The following is a 24154-nucleotide window of genomic DNA, read 5'->3' as shown; positions in this document are numbered from 1 at the left end:
AATGTCACGCGTGTAAATAAGAAAGACTCATTGGTAAATATCTTATCTTATGTACATGAAATGTCTAGGGTGATGGTAAATTAATGTAGTCTAAAGGGAGTATTGGAACTAACAACAAGAGATATTTCAATATCAGATCTCTTATTCTAATTTAATACTGCGTTATATTCAATTTATAATTGACTGTAGATTTTTATTTGATCATACATATCGTCGTTGAAACATGGAAGGTGTTCAAATAGTACAATTATTATTACCATATACAAATTATTTATTGTCCATTATCGCAATCATTTATATGATGATAAGAAGAGGTAACCAAAGTGTCGAGGTAAGTGGCACAAATATTATACATAATTAGAGGTTGTAATAGTTCGTTTTCATTATTTTCAAATTATTCAGAAGAGTATGTTTACATGTTACATGGTTTAGAAAGAAGACAATTTAGGTGATGGACTTTTTCACAATTCCCTATAACGTAACGATGCAAAGTTAAATAAACAATACAAAATCTGATAATAAAAATGAAATTTTGTACCGATATTTAAAGCAGCAGTTCGGAATAACGTATTATAAGATCGTATTTATTTGTTCAAATTTCAATGTCGACCTAATCTCTTGAAAACAAAACGTTACACATGGACAAAGAGAATACAAATAATTTTTCTTATTTCACATTTCTTCATCTCCGATCAGGTTTTATTACGTTTGCCACACTTTCCCGTTAATGAGATACACTTCTAAAATTAATAGGATAGAGCTCATCGGCTATATATTTAAGTTGTTTTAATAGTAATTACCTGGATTTTTACAATAAATCATTACATAATTCTTTAAAAATGTACGTCATTTATTAAAAAAAAAAAAATATATATAGATATAACATAATAACATCTATTTACCGGAATAATTTAATTGAAAATATTTGTGAAACTTGGTTGCGTAACGAATTTTAGAATATGCTGTAATACTTTTGGAATATCATTTATAATTTTTTAATATAATATCTAATTATTTGCGTCGATTTATTCCCGAGTTGTCAGTTTAATTCAGACTTTTCAAAAAATACGTATCTTAATATTATATATTAAGAATATAGGAGCTCTTCGTTATTATAAATAAATTGTTTGCTTTTTGTATGTTAAAATTTGGACTGTTTTTCATAATAGTTTGTTTTAACGATCGTTACCAAACAATTAATTTAATAAAATGACAAAATTATTGTTTACAGATAGATATCAATACTGCACAAGAGAAAAATACTAGTTTTGACATAAATACTAGTTTGGACAAAAATACTAGTTTGGACCAAAATACTAGTTTGGACAAAAATACTACTTTGGAGAATGAAGAAGACTCACAGAAATTTAGGAAATTAGTGAAATTTGCAACAGTGCAAAAGCCGGAGTATTATTTTACAGACGATTTTTATAATTTATTTTCTACAATCAATCAATTTACGTCAAATGACATTGAACAATTTGGCGAATACGTATCTTTGGAGTTGGATTGTTTACAATTCCAATCAAGTAAAGAAAAATTAAAACGAGAAATAAGGAAAACAATCGTACAGATTTCAAACGAAGATAGAGAGAGCTATTTAAGTGATACTTCTGCAAACATATCAACTTTAAATCATGTAGTTAAGTAATTACTTAATTAAATGAATTTTAAAATTTAAACAAAAAATTAAAGAAACAGTAGAATATTCGTAAAAGTATATTTGAAAATAAAAGATTAAACTTGGAAATTTGTTCATTTATACAAATTTATGATACTAAAGCTAAATAACAATTAAAAATACAAAATTTAAATAGTACTGTTTTCAATTAAAAACATTGATATGCCTTTAATTAATAACAAATGACTCATTACTAATTATTTACTGATTATAATATTACAAACTATTCGTAAAAATACTAAGTTGTTCGAAAAGCTCGTTCTAATTTACAAATATACTAGATAGATATACATTTTTATTTTTATTTTATTTTTGAAAATCCAAGTGTTTAAATAACATATTTTTTAATAAAGATATATATGAAAAAATAAAATTTAAAATTTTTTCCTTTTCCACCCAGGAGACTTAGTCAAAAATGTAACTTAACCGAAATAAATGACAAGATATCTCATTGGAGAAACCGTCCACGTGCTACCTTTTTTCACTTATATAACAATTTACCAAATGTCTATTGTTGCTTGTAATTGTAAAGATATATAGAGTTAATAAAAAATAAAAAAGAATAAAAAATATATTTACTTGCCTAGAAATTCTTTGTTCTTTCTAGCAGACATTTTAGTTTCAGTCATCTGCGTATGGACTCGATAACGCGTAAAGGACAGCCAAGGCATAAAGAAACGCTTTTATTTAATTTATTTATAAATATAAAAAATGTAGCCAATAAAAAATACACAGTAGATGATATATGAGATAGTATTAATGATAAAAGTTTATAGTATTAAAAATATCACGAGTAATAAAATTTGCAGTTTTGAGTTTTTCAATGAAAATGTTTACATGAAATGTTGTTTTTTTCATTTAACTTTACGGTAAGTATAATAATAAATGTTATCAGATTATTTACCTATAAATTGTTTGAATAATTATTTAATACAGTATCAAGTTATTGGACTAGAATAAGTATGCAATTGTGAAAGATATGCTTTGTTAGAATTAATACAGTAGCATCTTGATTAACCAGCTGATTTGTGGGATAAACGACGCAGATATACCGAGTTCAAATATGCTTTTTATATGCAAAATAAAATTGCATAAATATACATGTTTATACATATATTGTATTAGATATGTAATATAAAACATAGTATTGATATATTTTTATATTATTATCTATGTACATTTTTATTGCTTTATTAATTTAGCAATTTATAGTGTTTTCTTATGTAAGCTTTTCATCCATAATAAATCTTCTTTTGTTATATCGTTATGTTACTCTAGGTATTGCAGAACCCGACTTAAAACGCAGCACTTTTCTTAAGACTTTTTTTTCTCATTTTCCAAAGTGCTTTTCCCATTCTCTGATGGTAGATTTTTCTACAATACAGTCGACAGCTATATACAGTCGACAGCTATACGAAGCTGGTTGAATTTATTTTTCCTATTGGTTCTACTTTTTGTTCTATCGAAAGTACAACTCTTTGCCTCTTGGAATTCATTTCTGCATTCGAAAGAATATTTCAATAACAGTCGACACTGCAAACGGTACTAGAAAGAAAAATAATATTCAGTGAAAATTTGAAAGAAATATGAATACATCTCGACTGCAATATTTTTTAATGGATAACCGAAATTCCTGATAACCAAGATTTCGGTTAAAGAATTCGATTTCTCTTTGCAATCCTTAATTTTACATTTAAACATTTTCAATTATTTTACATATTGCGTTTATATAGAAGTTGTAAGAGTTAAGATGTCAAATAACTGTTAATTGATTAATCGACCTCCTACTGTAACAAAATAAATAAATAAAAGAATTAAAAATGAATGAATAAATAAATAATATTAAATAAAATCAATTTTTTAGAAATGACAAATTTTTGTAACGCGTTAAACGATTATATTTTGCACCTTGTCTAACGTATATACGCTTGTCAATAAGGATTAAAAGATCAAAATATGTATACTGTAAGATTCGTAAATAATATAATTTTTTAGTTTCCACAGGATTACTTTCCGAAGGTTATAGAAGATGCTATTAATGAGATGAAATATATCACTTGTTGCCTCCTCGTGCCACGTTGCGGATGCGCATACTTAAAGGAACCTCCCCTTTTTTTTCATCAGTCTAGATTTTGCTTTCACTGAGTGAAGAACTTGCGTTCTTTAACTGATACTTTAAAATCAAAACTTACCTTCAAGTATGTAGTATAAGTATCTACTCTTATTTAATCTACCTGTTGTCTTTTTTTATTTAGCATATTGCATGCTAAGGGTATTTTATATAAATTCTGTTCGGGGTTTAAAATCCAAAATTTAGTCTTATTTTCATATACAATTTTTTTTTTTCTTTTATTTAATACAAAGATTTTTATAGAAAATATTTATTTAATAGTTATTATCAATTAATTACAGATGGTTTGTATTTGAATGCATTGTAGTATTTACAGTACTGAAAATAATTAATTATAAATTTAACATTAAATCTTCATTTTTTGCAGTGAAGTAAAAAGTCAAAGAAAATATATTTATTACAAAATAGCAGTAAAGATATTATTTATTAGTTCTTTCACATTTTCTTAAAAAATAAATCGTCGAAAATATTGATAAAAACTAAAGATTGTAAATTGGAGTAGGATTACATTACCAGTACTCAGCTAAAAATATTGAAATGACCTAGGACTACGTTAGTGGTATTCAGTTAACGATTTTAACATGCAGTAAGATTGTGTTACAAGTACTCAGCAAAAAATTGTAAAACTTATGTAGAATTTGACATTACGGTTCTCAGTTAAAGATTATGTTACTAATAGTCAACGAAATATTTTTAAACGACGTAGAACAATAATATCTTTACGCAGTTAAACATTTTTAAATTAAAAAAAAATGAAACAACAATTTTGGTACTTAAACAAAGATTTATAAATTATATAAGACTATGTTATTGATATTTAGTTAAATAGTTTAAAACAATGTTAAACAATATTTCGGATATTAAGTTAAACATTCGAAAAAAACGTTTCCAAACGCGAAAGTGATAAGTGTATGAAAAGATGAGTGACAGTGGTAAGAATAGTAAAGAGAGAGATGGAGAAAAAAGAATACCGGTGAATAACCGAATCACAGTGATCGATTCAAATCTATTATTATGGAACTCTCGAATTGGTCGTTAATATAATATCCTTTAAATGTTTCTTTGAAGAAAACGTTACATTTCAAGAAAATGAACAAACTGAATGGCAGAGGAGAGGGGTTAACGCACGTCGGAGATTTCGATAACTATTATCAAACGCCACGATATAGACAATCAGCGATAAGGTAGCGTAATTCTGAGCGCGTGTTCGTCGTCATCGTCAAGCGAACTTCTCTCCTCTCTCTCTCTCTCTCTCTCTCTCTCTCTCTCTCTCTCTCTCACTCTCTCTCTCTGACCATTCAAAGTGTCAGTAGGTGGTACGATCTCGAAGAGAATCGTGTTGCACAAGGTAAGTCTCATCGAAATTCAAATGAAAACCGCCTGTAATCATTTATCTAATACTCTAGTACATTATAATAATTGTAAAATTCTACTGAAATTCAATGACTTATTGGTTAATATATTTGTTTTTATTTAAATATCTTTCAGAGATAAGGATAATAAAAGAAAAAGAGTGAAAAGAAGGACAAGGAAGATTCAAACGTTATCTTTTACCATATCATTTGGAAAGTACAATAATCAGTACCAACATTACAAGTCATCATTGTCATATTTAAGTTGGAGCACGATTCGGAATGAAGGAAAAGGAAAAATGCTATTATATGTTACTCACCTGATTGCATATCTTTTAATTACGACGAATCGAGCGTCTTTTATATTTTTTTGAAGAAAACCAAAAAGTGTTATCAGACGTATCCATGTATATGAAAAATAACATACGTTTACTTTCGGACATTTGTTAACATTTCAAAATTGAAAATTTCGTATTTTGTAGTGAAGAATTTTTTGCTTAGACGGAATGATAATAATTTAAGGATTGAATTTAGTTTTGCACGATAGATGATCGACATTATATTTGTTCATAAGAGAAAAAAAAGTGTAAACTTTTTCCGGCACTCGAGAATGATCAAGAAGACGTCTGGATTACGATCTTGGCTGTGTCACTATGCAGACGAGATCGATCGTGCGTCTGGGGGTTATTACATCTTTCGACTAACTTCCTGAAATCATCTTTTAACTGGTATAAAATATAATCTACGAAGAGTAACTCGCCGGAAGAACAGAAATAGAATCGAGAAAACAGACTGACGATCGAGATAATCCAATGGTGATAGCGTTAATCGTAACGTTTTAAAAGGTGGTAAACCAGTGGAAATGAGTATTTAAATGTAACAGAAGTAACTGTTCTACGATTTGAGAAAATAAAATGACGAAGAATATTGATCGATTATCAGTCGAGCAACTGTCAACAGTTAACTTCTACATAATCTTCATATTTTGATTGTTTTTATTGGTCTTTGCTGTATAATCATCAGCATTGGATTAAAACGATTAGCTCGCATCGATGGGGATCTCATGTTGGATCTCTACATTAATAACAATTTTGTTGTTCATCCGTCAAACCGCAATTGGAAAGAGCACTTGTCGGGAGATTGAATTGCCACGAGATTGCGAAGCACTTTGTAATACAAGTAGAACTGGTGTTTTCTCCTGTGAACTTCGTGTCGTTGTTATGTTACCTGCAGACCCTCAATATGAAATAGCTTTACCTAAAGTTTTACCTGTTTTGGGTAAGATCACCATATTTTTCATCCATTTAGTTTTATTATTTAAATGAAGATTATACGAATATATAAAGCAAATATTGCCTAGAATTATTTGTTCTTTCAAATTCTCCCCGAAATATTTATCATTGGAAATACTATTAAAAAGCAATGGCGATTAATTACTATTATCAGTGATAGATTCTTAAATAACGTAAGGATCGTATTACCCTTGACGAAAGTGTTAACTACAATTTATTTCTAAACTTGTTCCACAATCTTTCTTACTCTGTTTTGACTGCTTCTTTATTTATTTATGTAAGATTTGGCAGTTTACAATGCCAGAGCTCAGAATTTGCTGCCACATTGGTTGAATCTAACGTTTTTATTCGAAGACGACCGGTGCGATGCGACCTACGCACAACGCGGTGCGATCGATAGTTACTCAAATTGTGTTCATCTATTTCTCGGACCAACATGTGATTATTGCGTCGGTAAGTGATTTTTATTAAATTCAACATTTTCTTCAATTTATTTTCTTTTAACTTTCATATAAGTTACACTAGACAAGAGAAATATTAATTTTCGAATTTTCGATTTCATTTAACGATAGAAAAACAAATTATTTTTCAGCCAACGTTGGAAGAGTTGTGAAATTTTTCGGTGCTCCATTGATCACAACAGGGGGATTTACTTTCGATTTTACAGTGCCAAAGAAGGAATGCAAGGACGAATATTTTATGACCACTCGTGTGGGGACTGTATCATTCCGGGATATATCTAAGTTTTTTATAGAAATTATGAATTAGTAAGTGCAGTATCAGATCGTTTAACATTCATTCAATCATCTTATAACATGGTATTCTCATAAAACGCAGTGCAGACATTTGAAGAATTTATTACACGGTTTCTATATAACACGATTCAATCAATTTGAACAACCCTCAAATACCACGAAATTCATTTCCTAACGACAATTTATCATACGGTTTCCATATAACACGACTCAATCAACTTGGAATACCCTCAAATACCAAGAATTTATTCCCCTACAACAATTTAATACGCGATTTAAATCGATACTGTACTACGAGTTAAATCATTTGGATAATTAAATTAACATTCATTTCATTTCATTGATTTGTACACTAATTTTCGTTTTCTCTTAACATGATTTTGACATAACACAGTATGCATTGACCATGTTATAAGAGGATTGAGTATACCTGTTTCATTATACAGAATTGATCTTTTTTGAGAAATATGTTTCATTTAATTTAGTCATCAATGGAGAAAAGTTCATTTGCTTTATGCAACGAATGGTCAAAGACAAGTAGCTGGCCGACATACTTGTCAATTAATGATGAAATCATTGGTCGAATTTATCAGAATGGAACCTGATTTTATTTATGGCAATTTCGATTTTGAAACAACCATGCCGGAGGATTATTTGGAAACCTTGAAAGTTCATGTCGGCAACTCTTATGGCGGTAAGCGAATCAAATTTCTCTTCTTTGTTCTTTTTCTACATTATATAATATTTATTATTACTCCAATACTAACAGTTATGAAACATTTGACAACTAGTCAAAAGAAAAATTATTAGTAAACATATTTGCGTACTTTAGATTTCGGGGAATTTCCGTTAATTTATGAACTAATTGAAATTTTTACAAAAATATCACATGAATGTACTTATCTTTCATAATTTTTGGAAAACTTCAATTCTTTGATACTAAACACTTAAATTAATAACATAATGAAAAAATTAGTGGTAAAAATATTTCACTTTTTATACTATGGTGCATCATTTGAATATCATTATTGGGTTGCCAGGAAAGTTTGTGTCGATTTAAAGAAATCATTCAATTTTATTTATTATATATTACGTCTCGGTAATTATGAATATGAGCTAACAGTAAGTAAACAAGTATTAAACATTGACTTTTTGATTTATTTTATTTGATTATTGAATTAAGTATGAAACGCCCAATTATTCCGATTACTTTTGATTAGAGATCAAACATTTTATACTTATTGATCTAATATAATATAGTTGTTATTATAAATGTTATAATTAAATGATTATATATATATATATATATATATATATCTATAATTTGATTTAAAAATATATTTAATACTACACTTTTTGTATTCATTTTTATTTCATTGAAATATTTTTAAATGAAAATATATTTGTTTATAAATCAGCAAAAGTTTTTCAGGTAACCCAAAACATAGAAAGCATTAAAAGAACGAAATAGTAAATAATAAAAACAGTAAATATTTTTCTATCAATCTTATAAAAATAGGACTCAGACAAAGATTATATACGCATATTAACCAACAATATGTGTGTTATCGCGAATGTGAATGACAATTTGTTGCATGTACATAATAATATAAGCGATTATACGTTTATTTCTTAGTAGATTTATTTAGGCCAACAAGATAGAACCGGACTGCTAATATTTATTCATATTTATCTGCCGTCATTTTCTTATAAATGATAAATTAAATTCCCCCTCACCGTCGAGGTAATTAAGATCACTTCAGAAAATAAATGACTTGCCAGTAGCTCGTTTTATTGTCACAGATTTTCATGTCAAAGCACGATTTCTCTTAATATACATTAATCATTTCGAGTGGATTAAAAGCAGGATCTTTTTTTCATGTAATTCGTGATAAGAGGGAAAGTACTATCGAAACAAATAGAAAATGATGCGCATTTGTTTTCTTTTTCCCGTCTTTTATATCAACTCAAGAAAGATTTCCAAGCTGGTAAGTTGTCGTTAGAAGCAAGTAATGCTTTACCAAAGAGCTTTATAAAAAAGATTAAAATAACACAAGTATTTAACGGTTACTAACAATATGTTTAAACTCTTATCAAATTTTCTATTTCAGTTAGACTAACATAAGTTTGTATTATCGGTTCGCTTACTTTATCGGGCATCGTTATCTCGCGTAGTGGTTGAACATCTCTATTATTGATACCCTTCGATATCAATCATCTTGATACGGCGTGTTTTAATACGTCAAAAAATCTATATTTAAACGTGTCCTTAATGAACTCGAATAACATGCTGTACCCTATCATTATTGACGTGCTTGCTTTATTTAATGTTTCTAGAGAACGAAACGTTTTCTTTTCACAATTCTTATTATCTTATCGATCAGGTATTCTTTTTATCGATAGTCGATAATACGTGTGCTTTTGACCAAAACGATGATCGGTCATTCTGGGATAAAGTTTATCGACTACCGAAATCTATTATTTTCACACAATTGATCAAGCAAATATTTTTTCTCTAATTCTGCTATTTTTCTCTATGTGCTCATCGATAAATGCAATGATGTATTTTCAATCTAATCTACTAAAATTGTATTCTATCATCTTATATAAATTTCCCTTATTTTTTAATCAATATAATAATTTTGGAAAATTTCATAAAATGTGTTCATTGTGTTTTCTTTATTACTGTCATTTTCAGGAAATAAAGCTAATCGTTTATATTAATGAGATGAATATTTTGTGTTCATTTGCGTTGATGATTTTGAAAATGAATTATTTGTTTGAAGTTTTGGGCCTAATCCATTTATTAATTATTTTGAATTCGAAAAATGTTAGAATTACGGTTAAATGACAATGAAAATTAGAAAACGTGTGAATGTTTTTAAAATCGATTTAATTGAATTTAGAATGTAGAGTTAATTTTCATTAGTCCAATCGGTAGTCATATAAACTACGCTCATTAAGCAAGCCAAAGTTTACAAGGATAGTTCGAAGCTTAACCTACGACATAAGCAACTTTGCTTATAGGTTCCCCAAGCTGATCTCGTATATTAGTCACTTTGAAACTGAATTTAATAAAATCTCAGAGAGTATACGTTTAAGAGGATTCTTTACATGCACTTTTTGCGTGTTAGGAAAAATCAACTAGAAAATATGTGAAAAACAATTCTAAGAAATTTGTCTGCGTAGATCCTTTTAACGGATATCAAATATGTCGTTTTGAAGCTTATAGAATCAAATTTCAATGAATAAACGCTTATGAAAATTCCTTACATGTTGTTTTTTGAGTTGGGAAATATCTGCTTAAAAATATCTGAACAATATTCTATGAAATTTTTCTGCGTACATTTTCAAAGCTTATGTTGCATATGTTATTTTCATATTTTATTAGAAAAATAATAACATTGAACGCAGATTTTGTTATTTTCAATTTAGAGCCGGCCATTTGATTATTCTCGTTGTACGTTAGGTATTAAATTAAATTTTCAGAATTACAATTTTAAGAGGATTCCTCACGTGTCATTTTTTTTTATGTTAAGAAAGGACAGCTTGCATACTCTATTCACGAAACATCATGGGTCCACCACTCCTAGCTTTAAGTTATTCCACTTAATGTTATAGATTTGACATCATTTTGACTAAACATTATTTTATTAATTATATTAATAATTATGAGCAGTAAATTAAATAAAAGAACTGACGATATTTCTTATTATTTTCTACTCAAAATATTGATATTATAACATAAATTATATAATTTACTTTCCGTTCAATGTTTTATTTTAATCTACTATTATAATTACCGGAAAAATGATTTAAGCTAGTACCAAATTATTACACTAGTATCTACATTGAATTATATGACATATTTGTGTATTTAGGCCCAGTTGTCAGATCGATTCCCGTATTAATTGTTGCAGATACATTTTTCCAAGATTTCTCATATAAAGAAAAATTGAATATACTTATATACATTAAATAGATATAAAGTGGAATAACATTTCATAACTAACGTTTCATAAATAAATAAACAATGAAAAAAGTATCAATTACTGTAGATAAACTTTCATGAAATTTTATTTGAAAAAATATCAAATGTATTAGTTTCATTATAAAATAGATATAAAGTAAAGTAACAATTGTTAAAGAACAATTTCATAGAGAAATAAAAAATGAATGGTCGTTCGGTATCGAAGTATAAATACGAGATCTTTGACAGGTTGGGATTGAACGAAGTATAGAAAAATGGTGCGTCGAAAATACGGTGAGATTTAACAGGAGGGGTTTTCCACCTTCAATGGAAGGGTGGACAATATCAGACGCATGCGCCAAACTTACATACGAGGAACTGTAATGTTTATAAGTGTGCGTAAGCGAATAATACATTGTTATCCAGGTATTTGTGTATGTAGAACGTGCATTAAAATCTGCCGTCTGAGGAAATGCGATTGCTATAGATTGCAGTAGTATTTGGTATGTTGATGTTCGATATTGGTGTTGGTAATGGTTGTAGGTGGATAGGATGGTGGTGGTGGAACGATCTCGTCGACTTCGAGGGGCAATTCAGATCCCCGTGGTATCTTTCGCCCTCGTCAGCTCTCAGTTAGTAATGCGCGCGCGTTCCGAGCGCATCTAATATCATTGATATCTAAGGATGCTTACGACTTTATTTTATCTTCCAATTATAATACATTTCTTTCAACAATCAAATCTCATTAATGACCATACGATGAAAATATAATAGAAAATCTATTTCCAATATAATCGTTATTAAAATACATGACACAAGTAAATACGAATTTGTTTCAATTGAATTTATTTATTCTTTTTCAAAATTGTTTATTCTTCGTCAAAATAGTTTGAGAAAACAGTGAGTATGGGAAATTTGTGTTAATAAGGGATAAATAGATTGAAAATGATCTTGGTAGTGTTTGGTGATGTCTATGGTTGAGATGCGTCCTCCTCGTCAGCTGCGAAGCACGTGACGACGAGGAGTGAATTCTATCCCACGTATCATGCGTGGGTGGGCATCGAGAATACATAGGAAACGGAAGGAGGAAGATTAGAATTGAGAAGAAGAATTGAGAAGAAGAATTGAGAAGAAGAATGATGATCCATCTAGACAACTGTTCAAATCGTTTTCTATTTGTGAATGATGCCACGAATATTCGGTTACGACAAAGGGGAGAAGGGAAAGTGGGATTGTTCGACGGGAGGAGAATACACGCGATCGCTCGATCTAACTCGGTGGGGTTATTGTAAGAAAATAAGATAAATATCTGCAAGGAAAAAAGTAATAAAAGCAAATAAATGAAAGAAGAGAAATCTTTGTTGATCCAGCAGATATGGCAGTGAATTCGTTTACACGAAAATTCATTGGCAGCCTTGATCCTTTTCTTTTTATATTTCTTCATACTACATTTATTTTAACTGCCCTTGGCACGTTCGGTGATGCTTCTTCTGCTCTTCCTGTAAATGAAAGAACAATAGTGCAAAACTCGAAGGAGTGTTTCGGTGTTCGAAAACAATCGAAGGGTGAAGTGAAGCTCGCCGTGATAGCTCCTGGTGATCCGCATCACGAACAAAGTTTGCCTAGGGTTTTACCCGCTGTACTTTTGGCTGTGAAAGCTGTTAGCTCGGCAAAAGGGCCCCTACCAGGATGGAACATAAAGGTCGACCACCGAGATTCGCGTTGCTCCAGCACTTACGGACCATTGGCTGCCTTCGAGTTTTACATCAATCAGACGGCAGGTCGTTCGGATCCTCTACTTTCTTCTTATCCCTTTATCTTCGTCTTTTCTTCATTTCATTTAATATTTATTTTTTCCTCTTTATCGCGCCTTTTCATTTTATCAAGCCGTAACTCCTTCTAATAAATTATCATTAGATTGTAAAGGAGTTCCTTGTGCTGCGTCAAAACTCACTCTCTCACTCTCTTTCTCTCTCATTATTCTAATCTTATTTTCTTCCTCAAATTTTCCACTAGTCATTGACTATGCTCGTCACCCGTCGCTACAAGTTTTTTCAGCATAGATACATCAAGAACAAATGTATGGAATCATTTCATAAAAAAAACATTATTTTGTCGTATTTTAGTCCGTACGGTATAATACCATTCGTCGCGTATACAAAATGTTAAAAAGTGCTTTTGGACGGACGCGCATGGAAAAGAAGTTTAATGAAAAAAACTGTGGTACTTGGCGTATCTTCGATATTTCCCTTTGAAAGTAGTGCAATTTCACGTGGTTATCAGGACGAACGCGTAGGTAGTTGAGGTATATATATACGATTTCGTGTATGTACGTATGTATGTATAATATAGGTATGCATATAGGACATATTCATAGGACGTATTCATAGGTTGTCCCGTTTTAATCGGGTGTATATCGCGATGAAAATAACGTTTATTGTCGGTGATCTCGTTTACCCATTGATTCGGTGCAGTAACCCCAAGAGAGATCGTTAGATATACTACCAAGCTGATCGTGTTGCAGTATGGAATATATGGATGGAATATATGGATGGGCTGAGTATACCGTGCTTTCGGAGCCCGATGTCAATTAATTCGTACCGACTGATGTGCCTTTTTACTTTATTTCTTCCTAAGAAGTGCCATTAGAAGGAGTAAGATAAAGACAAATAAATAGAGGGGAAGAGTAAAGAAAAAAAGAAAAGAAAAGGAAGAGAGAGAAAATAAATGTAAAAAAATGGAGATGAAGAATATGATAGAAAGGCAGACGAAGGAGAGTCCGTTGCGTTTTAATTGGTCCTCGTTCCGCGTTTAAAGCCGTGCTACGCGTAGCAAACTCGGCCCTATTTTTATAAAGAATTGACGTCATTATAAGTCCATTTCATCGGTGGGCTCGCAGCTGCAGGCTGTCTCTTTCGAGTGTAAGTAAACTCGTAAGGAACAATAAGAAAGAAGAGGAATCGGTCAAAGAGTACGGAGCTCTGCAAGACGGTTGTCCGGTCAATCAACCAAAGCCGAGTTTACTCTGACATGAGAGAGTCTGGATAACTTGGGTTGACCAGTTGCGCTTGGCTATTCACTATATATTTGCTTGGTTATCTAATTCGCAAAGACGACTACTATTTTCTTTCTTATTATCGGCACACAAATTCCTTCTCTTAATTACGCTTAATTATTTCGATCTCTCGAAATGCCCCCTTTGGTATATGACGACGAAGTAAACCTCCCAGTACTCTTCCCTTTCTCCTTTTCATTTTCTTTCGCTTTCCCCTGTTCCTCCGCATCCATACCGGAGTCAATTGAACTCTCACCCCTTTACATTCGTCTTCTAGTTCGAGGGTGCCTCCTCGTTTATCTCTCCTCGTTTATCTCTCCTCGTTTATCTCTCCTCGTTTATCTCTCCTCGTTGTCTTCAAACTTTCACGAAAAATTATCTCCGTTCTTCGATTTATTTCACGATTTCAAACATTTCATATTTTTTCACTTGGGAAATGTACTTATCGTTTCGATACTAATGGAAAATTTTATTAACAATAGGACGATTTACTTTATTTACACAAACATGCAGCTGTTTTTTTTCTACAAATTCTTCTCGAATGTCTTCTTGCTGCTTCAATACGAAATTGGTAATGCAAATGAGTTTTCTTTGATTCTTCTTAAAAAACGAATTTTTCATAGATTTAGTGTTAAATTAATCCTATAATAAGAAATCAACTAATTGTCCTACTTATTTTTTAATCCAATACTAAAATTGACTATTATTTATATTCTATTATACAAAATTTAATTGTTGATAAAGATCTGCCATTTGAATGGTTACGATATAAATACGTTTAAAAGGACATTCAGTAATTTTAGTATTAAAGTAACTCTATAAAAGGAGTCCATAGTTAATGTTTGGCAAATTTGATGGTCACTGTATGGTATTATAGAAACGATGATGAATCAATTAACTATAACTATGGATTTCTATTGTTTGAAATAATCTTCTTTGTCACCTCTTTCAGGTTGATCCATGATTTTGGAGACATCCTATATATATAGGGTATTCTATATATAGAATCGAATTTGTAGATAGCTAGTCCGAAGGGCTCGCGGATTGAATAACGATTGCGTTCGATTTGCTGGTATAAATTGACAGTACGGTATCTAAAAAAAAAGAGAAAAGAGAAAGTAGCAAACTACAAACGAACTGACTAATCAGCGTGGGCATATTGATGAATCGAGATTACGAAATTAAAATGTACGATCTCCCGATTTGTCCGGGAAATAAAAAAAGGAAACCACAAAAAAGAAGACTTTTCAAATTATATGACTGTCAATATCGTATCCGTAAGATAATATGATTTTTGTCTATGTCTATGTGCATGTATATTTTTCTTGTCAGAGTTGATGGAGACAAAAAATTCATCGACGATATGTACAGTAACTGAACAAAATATTACAACGCTATAGTATGATTAACTTTTTCACTTTATATTTCGGTTGTTTATAAAGCAATCACTTTGGTTCTAGTAAAAAGAATTTTAAATAGAAAGTAATTTTGATCGAAAGGAAAGCAGATTTTTCCTAGGACTTATTCCGACCCTCAACGAATTTTATCTTATTAATATGAGGAATCTTGTAGGAATTTTCACTTTCAACCAACATAATTCATTTCATATATGTTTATAATGTTAAAAAAATGTTCTTTCAATCAGGTTGTCAATTCTATTAGGCGAAGCTTTATGTTGAAAAGATCGTACGTTTAAATTGTTTTATCCATTAGGGTAGGTTTGACGGTAAAATATATGCGCTTACAATTTTCTTAAAGGCACATTTTGAATTTTAGCCAAATTTTGCCAAAAACAATAACTAGGATAATTACTGAATAGACAATCAAGTTATGAAATCATAATATTGATCATACCACAGTGCTAGAATATTTTTCCGAGTTATTTTAAATGCAATGTTTTTGCCTTCAATAAAACTGATCAAAAATAAAAGATTTGTTCATTTGATTTCTCATATTTCTTTAAACAACACATGTAATTTTTGAACGAAGAAAGATGATATAAGCTTAAAACAAGTTATAATGAGATTGTACTGTTGGAAGAAGGTATACGTGAGAAAAATGTATTATCCTTGTCCCGACCAAAAGGTTGTTTTTCGCAAAAAAGGCTTGGTTAGTGTATATTACATGCTATACACGTATGAGAAGCTTTAGACATGCGATATTTCATGGTATATGTTCCCTCTACGACATTGTGCGATATTTTATTGTTCTTGTCCCGAAAAAAAAAACAGACAGAGAGCACAAGATAAAAAGGAAAGAACAAGTGAGAGGGATGTGGAAAGATAAAAATGGATTGTAAAGTAAATACAATATGATGAGGTTTCGTGGAAATAATAGAATAAATATAGGCAGTTTTACAATATTAATGGAAGATATTGTGTTTATCCTAAACCTAAAACCTACCGTATCTATAATATTTGTTTGTATTCATTTAAAGTATTTACATTCAATTTCATGACTTTTTATTGCGGTGTATATCACAGTTACAGGTGTACAACTTTATTGTCTACTTTAGCCACAGTTTACTGGCTTTTAACTTTACTTATGTTAGTTATATCGTAATCAGTTTTGCAAATAAAAATTATATTATTTATAGTTGAGTGTAAATAATAGACAATTTGATACTTATTGATCTAAATAATGTATGAAACAATTTTTAGATAATAAGAAAACAATATTTATAATTATGATCACCGTTAAACAAATGGAAGAAAAGTAATAACATTCAATGAAAAATGTTTATTTCGATAATTCAAAAAGGGGTCAATTGATCAGTCGTGATACGTTTAAAATTTATCGAATTGGAAAATTTCATATTTTGATAAAGTATTTACGGTTATTCAAACGAAACTTTATCGGCTTTAAATATTAAATCAATTTATTTATTTATTACCGTAACCGATTTTTCAAATAAAATTTATATATCTTACAATTGAATGATAATCAATTAGATATTTACAAGTCCAAATAATGAGTAACAAAATTCTTAAATTTTAACACAAAATAATGTTTATATATATATATATATATGCAATAATACTGAATACAAAATTTTAATCTAAGATCTAAAATCAATTATTTGACCAGTCATAGTATAATAAATTTAGTTTTAAGAGAAAAGTTTTCTTGATAAAGGTACTTTATAAATCTTGATTATATGTAATGAAAGATAGGTAAGAAGTTAGCAAGTAGGGCTGTTCGATCTGAACAAAATGGGATTGGTCATAAGAGGGGTTGCCTATTTGTTCTTGTATCGTCGAGGCCAAATAGCTTGGCGTACATTAATCGAGCGTAAACCACTTTGTGCCGAAATACCTAGCCGCAATGATGTCACTGAAGCCAATACGAGCTTCGTTGTGGATCACATAGAACGATCGATGAAGATAGAAACGAACTTAATTGGATACATCTCAAAGACCTTATTGCACTGTTTCTACACCTTATATGAAATATTGTAAACTGCCTGCATAACATTTTCAACGTTGGCAGCGAAACGCGATACAAAGAGCTTCATGTTAATTAGGAAGAAAAAGTAACAAGAAAAGAAATACGAAGATACTTAATTAAGAAGTTTTCCTTCGCGTTGGCATGCTTAACTTTCTTTTACGATTTATTATATGATTTCCCTATCTTCCGAAGACTTTTTGCATATTGCTTTTATCTACCTGAATATTATACTGGGAGTACTTTGGAATGTGATTTATTATACTATTTTGAAGAAAAATATTCATTTGAATACAAATAAGATAGTTTCGTTTTTGAATTGTTGTAGTGTAATAGTTGTTGGGTTCACTTAAATATGTAATGTAAAATTTCATTACAATAATTCATGTTTTAAGACAGTTAATAGGTTCATAGGAATAAGGGTCTAGTTTTGAACGGTTACAGTATAATAGTTGCTGGAGTTCGAAGAAAATAGATAATGTAAGATTTAACCACCATAACTTACATTCTAAGACAGGAAGCCTCTAAAATCCAGTTCACGTTTTTACATTTCGATACTTTTTGTGTTCTTGACATCTAAGTCGATGATATCTAAGTGAATGATAGTTGGCATTACTTTTTACTTGAAGGGATTATTGTACTGATGTATGAATTGTACATATAGAGTTCAAAAGTTCAAAAGTTCATTATGACTGTTCCATATGCAGCGTCCGCCGTCCAAAATACGTTTGATTAATGTTTTTCTCGTTTCAACATTTCTTTTGTAAATCAGATTCTTCATTAAATCTTAGAGATAACAGTTTAAGGGGATAAGATTTGTGGATTTAGTCGTAGTAAATAAATGAATTTGTTAGAAATCCTTGTTAGAAAATGGACATTATGTTCATACAACACTAGTCAAATTGGTATTCTGGTCATAAATTTTTCATTGACAAGATTAATTTTGTATCTGTATAATAAATACAAATTATTCAATATTTTTTTATTAAATATGACTTCAGAAATCATACCTCAAATTGATAAATCTTTTATTACTTACTGACGGGTGTACAACTTTGTGTGTGTAAATAATAATGTAGCGAAATTATGAGCTCAGTATATGCAGATTATTGAAATTGAGTCAAAACAGCACTTGTGTACACCAAGAAAAAACTATTCTATACTTGTATTACTTTTATTATGTATTTTTTATTCAGCATGACTTAAAAAATCATACCCTAAATTAATGACCTTTTTCTGTGAGTCATCTTATATACTAACCTGTTTATCGTATCATTCACTTCAATTTTATTTTCAATTTCGAATCGAAAATGTTTGTTTTAATGTTTCGAAAGAAAGAGAGAGAGAGAGAGAGAAAGCATTATTTTAAGGAAACAGGCACGAACTATAATCTCGTCATTATCGAATTCTTGATGAGTGAGTTTTTAATAAAAACAGATGCCTTTTTGGGTCCTGTTTGCGACTATGTAATCGCACCAGTTGCAAGATACGCTGGCGTATGGGGGATTCCCGTGCTAACGGCAGGTGCTCAGGCCGAGGCCTTTCGTCACAAGGATGAACATTATCCGACCTTGACCAGAATGATGGGCAGCCATCGTTTGGTCGGCGAAGCACTAAGACACATTCTTCAACGATTTGGTTGGAAAATTGCTGGATTGTTGTATCATAATCATGCAATGGCAAGCAGTCGTGGTAACTCCGAGTGTCATTTCACATTGGGTGCTGTCTTTACTGCTTTGAATCAAACACCAGCTCACAGAAGCTTCAATCAGGAAAAAACTAATGCCGAGGACTACAGGAATCTTCTTCTTTTTGTGTCAAAATCTGCCAGGAGTAAGTGTTCTTCGTATCCCTCGAAGGCGTTATTTTCATTTCTTTTCATTTCTTCTTTACCTACATACTCAGTTTTTCTTTTTTTCTTTTTTTCTTTTTTTTCCTCATTGCGTTTTCCTCTACTCCAACATTATTTTACTTACATTTCGCCTTGGTTTACTCATATATATTATATATTTATTTTCCCAAAGCTTTCGTAAAATGAATGCAGTTTATGCGAGCGTAAAGTGTTCTTTATGCACGTTTCTTTATTATTAAACAACTAATTCGCTTTACCTTGTGAGTTACTTTCGATGGGAACGGTATTTCGACTACAAAGGGAAGCTACAATTCAAGTTATCTGTGTAGTTTCAAGATATGAGAGAGGGATCTTAGGGGTTTCTACATTTTTTATTGAATTAAAGGGAAGAAAGAAAAAAGAAAAAAGAAAGAAACTTTTTCTTTTTAGATTTTTTAGTTTTTTTCTGTCTAATCTGGTTTTCTTTTTTTTTTCTTACTTTACCTTTAGTATATATACATATTTTTTCAATAATTAATGACCGTTGATGGTGTTGTTTATATATGGACAAAAATATTTTCTAGTAACAGATTTGATCTTTAAAAAGTTTGATTTACAATTTTTTTTATAATTATAATTTGTATTCAATTTTATGAAGTCCCTGAACATGTTAAAAACAATACCAAATTTTTAATTATCAATATGAAAAAGTTTGTATTTTTCAGAATTATATAAAAATTCTTAATTCAATTAAAGTAAATAAACATTTCTAATGAATAACAATTTCCATTATTTTGTTTATTTTAGAGAAAATTTAAGAAAATTAATTTTTCTCGAATGTAAGTTTAATATGTCTACAAGTAGTACATAATATATAAAAATGATAAAGGTTCTTACGAAGATTTATTTTTTTAAATCATTTCAAAGTTTGTGTATAAATTCAATATTAAAATTTAAAAAGTTTGTTTTTTATTTTATTAAAATAATTCATAAATTTTAAAGTTGATACAGTATTAACTTTTTATCTAAAAAAACATTTACCTAATGTAAAATTTATAATACAATTTATATTAACATAATTATATTACACGGAGTATTACTTATAGTTGACAAACTAACTTTTGAGATTTAATCTAATTGTAATATTTTTCTCTTGAGAAAGTAAAATAAGTTCTTTAAAGTACATATAGATATACTCGTATAGAGTACGTGACTTCAAGGTTATATAACATTATAGACATTTTTGATGAGTTAAACTAAACTTACAATAATAAAATATTCTTTACTGTATACGTTTTTTAAATAATAAGTACTAACATGGAATTTCGTGTTAAACTTTATGATCCGATTTTACCAATAAATTGAAAGTTACAGGTGAATATGAAATAATCTGCTGATTTTTCCATTAAACTTTCATCATTCAATTTTATCAATAAATAGACATATTCATTAAAAGTTATAAATGGATATAGAAAAATACTATATTGATTTTGATATTAAACTTTACTTTTCAATGTTATTATTAAATATATATATTCGTTAAAAATTTGATGTAATATTAAGAATTGTTACTAATATTTCAAAATTGAAATTTTAGTCGTTTTAAAAACTGAAAATTGTAAATTTGTATCCATTAAACGAAACACTCTGCGTCGTTTTGAAAAGTTGGTTTCTGATCGGGACCAATATGACATCAACAATCATAAAATGTTTTTACGACTTTACGTACGAGTAAATGTTTATAACACGCACGGTGACTTGTCTAACTATTACGTCAGAATTCATCTTAATGTATGATAGTGAGATATTGATTTTTCTTATTTTGTAATACTTTTAAGTCATCTTTTTCTTTCGAAAATCGACTAGGAAAAACATCTTTAAAAAAGTAATCAAAGAAAAATACAATATTTGTCTCGTTGATATAGAATCTATCCACTACTTGATACTAATGACGCTAATTGCTCGTTAATACAACTTTTGTTTCAGTTGTAGTCATGTGCGCAAACTCAACCACCATCCGAGAAATCCTACTAGCAGCTGAGGAACTAGGAATGGTTGATTCAGGAGAATACGTATTTTTCTCTATAGAACTTTCATCTAGGTAAGTTGAAGTAAACTTTGTCAAAGATAATAATGAAAAGTCATTTTTTGGTCTCTATGGTATTCACAATATAAATGAAGTTATTGAGGATCTCTGAATTATTACATTTTTTTCCCTATTTTACTTCCTTTCAACGAGGACAAAGTAATAACGTGAACAAGCTATTTTCCATGCTTTTTAATTTTCAGACCAGTATATTACGTGGTAACGTGGTATGTTATAACTCTTGGTATATTTGTTATTTTACGAGCTTTTAAAAAAGAAGGTTAGAGATTCAGAACGTTGGATGATAATGGTCGTTTCGAATCACACAAGCTTGTTATTATATGATCCTTTGCTATCCTGTGTCTTTTTACGATCGATTCTCGATACTTTATAGAGTTTTCTTATATATAGGTTGTCTGTTAGTATTAGTTAAAACGTTCTATTCTCTCATTCCCATAACATAATACTATTCTTCTTATCGAGAAAAGAAAAGTGTATAATGATTTCCAAAAATATTTGGATACTACGCTATAAACAGCTTTATAATTTCATATTTCCGTTGTTTATAAAGTAATCATCTTACAATTAGTTATTGTTAAAAATAATAAGCTATTTATTGATCTTTATAAATATATATAAATTATTTCATAAATTTATATATATTATATAATAAAAATAATGATACATTTCTGGATCATAAAAATATTCAGATTATGTTTATGTATCACTTATTAAATATGATTTAACGTGTAATCTATTCGGAATATTATTTATAATTTTGTACAAATGTACATTTTTATGTTTGACAATTGGGGGAAAAGGTTTTTTCTCCGATAATTCTTCTCGTTGGCGCGTTAACCATCATTCCTTTTTAACACGTACCTACATTCCACCACGTGATCTCTCTTTTTTGCAAGATTCCCTTTGTGTATATGAATAAATTCCTTTAGGATATACTACGCTCCTAGATAGTCAAAGTAAATATGTGAGGTAAAATGCGTTACTTAATCTAGGTCGATTATTTCAGGTGGATATAATTCTTCTATGGTTAAAAGCAGGGGAATAAATGTGTATATGTAGATGTTCCATCCGTCGGTAACGTACACGGTGTTCCTATTTAATGTAATCTTAATCGGAAAAAACGTGGTTGAATTTGGAGTTGGTGGAGGTTCATCAGACAAATCAACTATAGATTTCCGTAAATTATAATCTACTGCTATTTTTGGACAGTTTAAAACAACTGATAATCACAAAAGTGGCCAACACAATTCTACAACTCCCTTTATCAAGATATAGAACAAAATTTCAACAAAATGTCCATCCCATAATAAAAAATTCATGTAGGTGCCATAAGGAAATCACGTGAAATGCGCGCGGCAGTTAACGTGTTAATATTTTAGTCGTGCTTACATAAACACTTTCCTTATATTCTAATCAGGGTCTTATTACCATTCGCTCAATTCTTTATATTAATTAGCATTTAGCTCGCGTGTTATGTATACATTCTTTATTTACTTTATTAATTATTAAAGCTGCGAGTAGGGAAAAAATGCAATAGTTTTATAGTAGGAATGAGTGAGATAGGGATGGGAAAATAAATCAGTGTAGACAATTCTCCGCGGTAAAACTACAACTTGCCTTGGTATACAAATTCTTAAGAAATTGAGAGAAAAGCCGGGACAAGCCATAATATTTTATTTCAAAAGGAAATGACACAATTAGACAGTGGCTCGAAGGTAAACCAAAAAGAGAAGGAAAATACGTTGCCAGGTAGCTTTTTTTCGCACGCTTGAGAGCTCTTTTACCTTAGCCAATTCATGTATTCTATTATATAATTGCGTATTTGAAATGTATCCTCATATCTTTTTATACTTTGAAAATTTCGTCGATAAAATAAGCATAGACGGAAATAACTAAAGAAATTTGTTTCACTTCTATCGTGTAATGTCATCTGATAGTAACTTTATGTTTTGTTATTTTCAGCGACAATAATTCAATAGAACCATGGAGATTGGAAGGTGACACGGATGAGAGGAATGAAAAAGCTAGGAAAGCATATCAAGCACTCTTGACAGTAACAGCACGTACTCCTGATAATCTCGAATATTTAAATTTCTCGCGAGAAGTTAAATCCTTGGCACAAAGCAAATACAACTTTACATTCGGTAATAGTTCTGTTTCCACGTTTGTCACAGCATTTTACGATGCTGTTCTTCTTTACGCTCTTGCACTTAAAGAAAGTCTACCGGAAAAGCCGGGTGAGGTTGATCTTGATGGTGGTAATTTAACAAGAAGAATGTGGGGAAAAAGTTTTAAAGGTGAGTCTATAAACTTATGAGAGAGGTGAAGTTGGATTTTTGTTTAAATCAAAATTGTATAAATCATCTTGAAAAAAGATATTTCAAGAGAAATGTTTTAGAAGATTTGATTGGGTTACTTAATATATAAGTAATGTTAGTATTTTTAATATTTTATATTTTATTCAATAATAAAATAGTATTTTTTTGCATTAAAAGTGTTTAGTATTTCTTATTTAGGTAAATAACAGACATTATTA

At 29.9% G+C, this 24154-nt stretch overlaps 2 protein-coding genes across 3 annotated transcripts in view; both read left to right on the top strand.

The window, feature by feature from the left end:
• Window positions 1–89: 89 nt before the first annotated feature.
• Window positions 90–2054, top strand: LOC106784131. Its single transcript, XM_014743290.1, has 2 exons — window positions 90–331; window positions 1232–2054. Exons 1-2 carry the CDS (start codon window positions 224–226, stop codon window positions 1649–1651), a joined length of 528 nt encoding a protein of 175 aa, XP_014598776.1. The 5' UTR covers window positions 90–223; the 3' UTR covers window positions 1652–2054.
• A 3637-nt stretch (window positions 2055–5691) lies between these two features.
• Window positions 5692–24154, top strand: part of LOC106784163 (atrial natriuretic peptide receptor 1-like) — a 54979-nt gene continuing 36516 nt past the window's right edge. The window contains exons 1-6 of one of the 2 annotated variants that reach the window (XM_014743427.1): window positions 5692–6442; window positions 6739–6909; window positions 7049–7223; window positions 7697–7905; window positions 21498–21612; window positions 23581–23915. In XM_014743427.1, the coding sequence (XP_014598913.1) occupies window positions 6217–6442; window positions 6739–6909; window positions 7049–7223; window positions 7697–7905; window positions 21498–21612; window positions 23581–23915 (1231 nt within the window). In that variant the 5' untranslated portion in view covers window positions 5692–6216. Of the gene's footprint in view, window positions 6443–6738; window positions 6910–7048; window positions 7224–7696; window positions 7906–11903; window positions 12963–19117; window positions 19514–21497; window positions 21613–23580; window positions 23916–24154 lie in introns of those variants that run through there. The other variant, XM_014743426.1, reaches the window with a different exon arrangement.

This window comes from Polistes canadensis, unplaced genomic scaffold (genome assembly GCF_001313835.1).
Source record: "Polistes canadensis isolate GaletaPanama2010 unplaced genomic scaffold, ASM131383v1 scaffold_31, whole genome shotgun sequence".
Classification (NCBI taxonomy): domain Eukaryota; kingdom Metazoa; phylum Arthropoda; class Insecta; order Hymenoptera; family Vespidae; genus Polistes; species Polistes canadensis.
Note: the sequence above shows the minus strand (reverse complement) of the source record. Positions and strands in the feature narration are given on the sequence as shown.

Bases quoted from the DNA above. Each gene is read 5' to 3' on its own strand.
- LOC106784131 (XM_014743290.1), top strand. From the start codon at position 224: ATGGAAGGTGTTCAAATAGTACAATTATTATTACCATATACAAATTAT. The intron at 332-1,231 runs GTAAGTGGCACA...TATTGTTTACAG, and splicing joins GAGGTAACCAAAGTGTCGAG to ATAGATATCAATACTGCACA.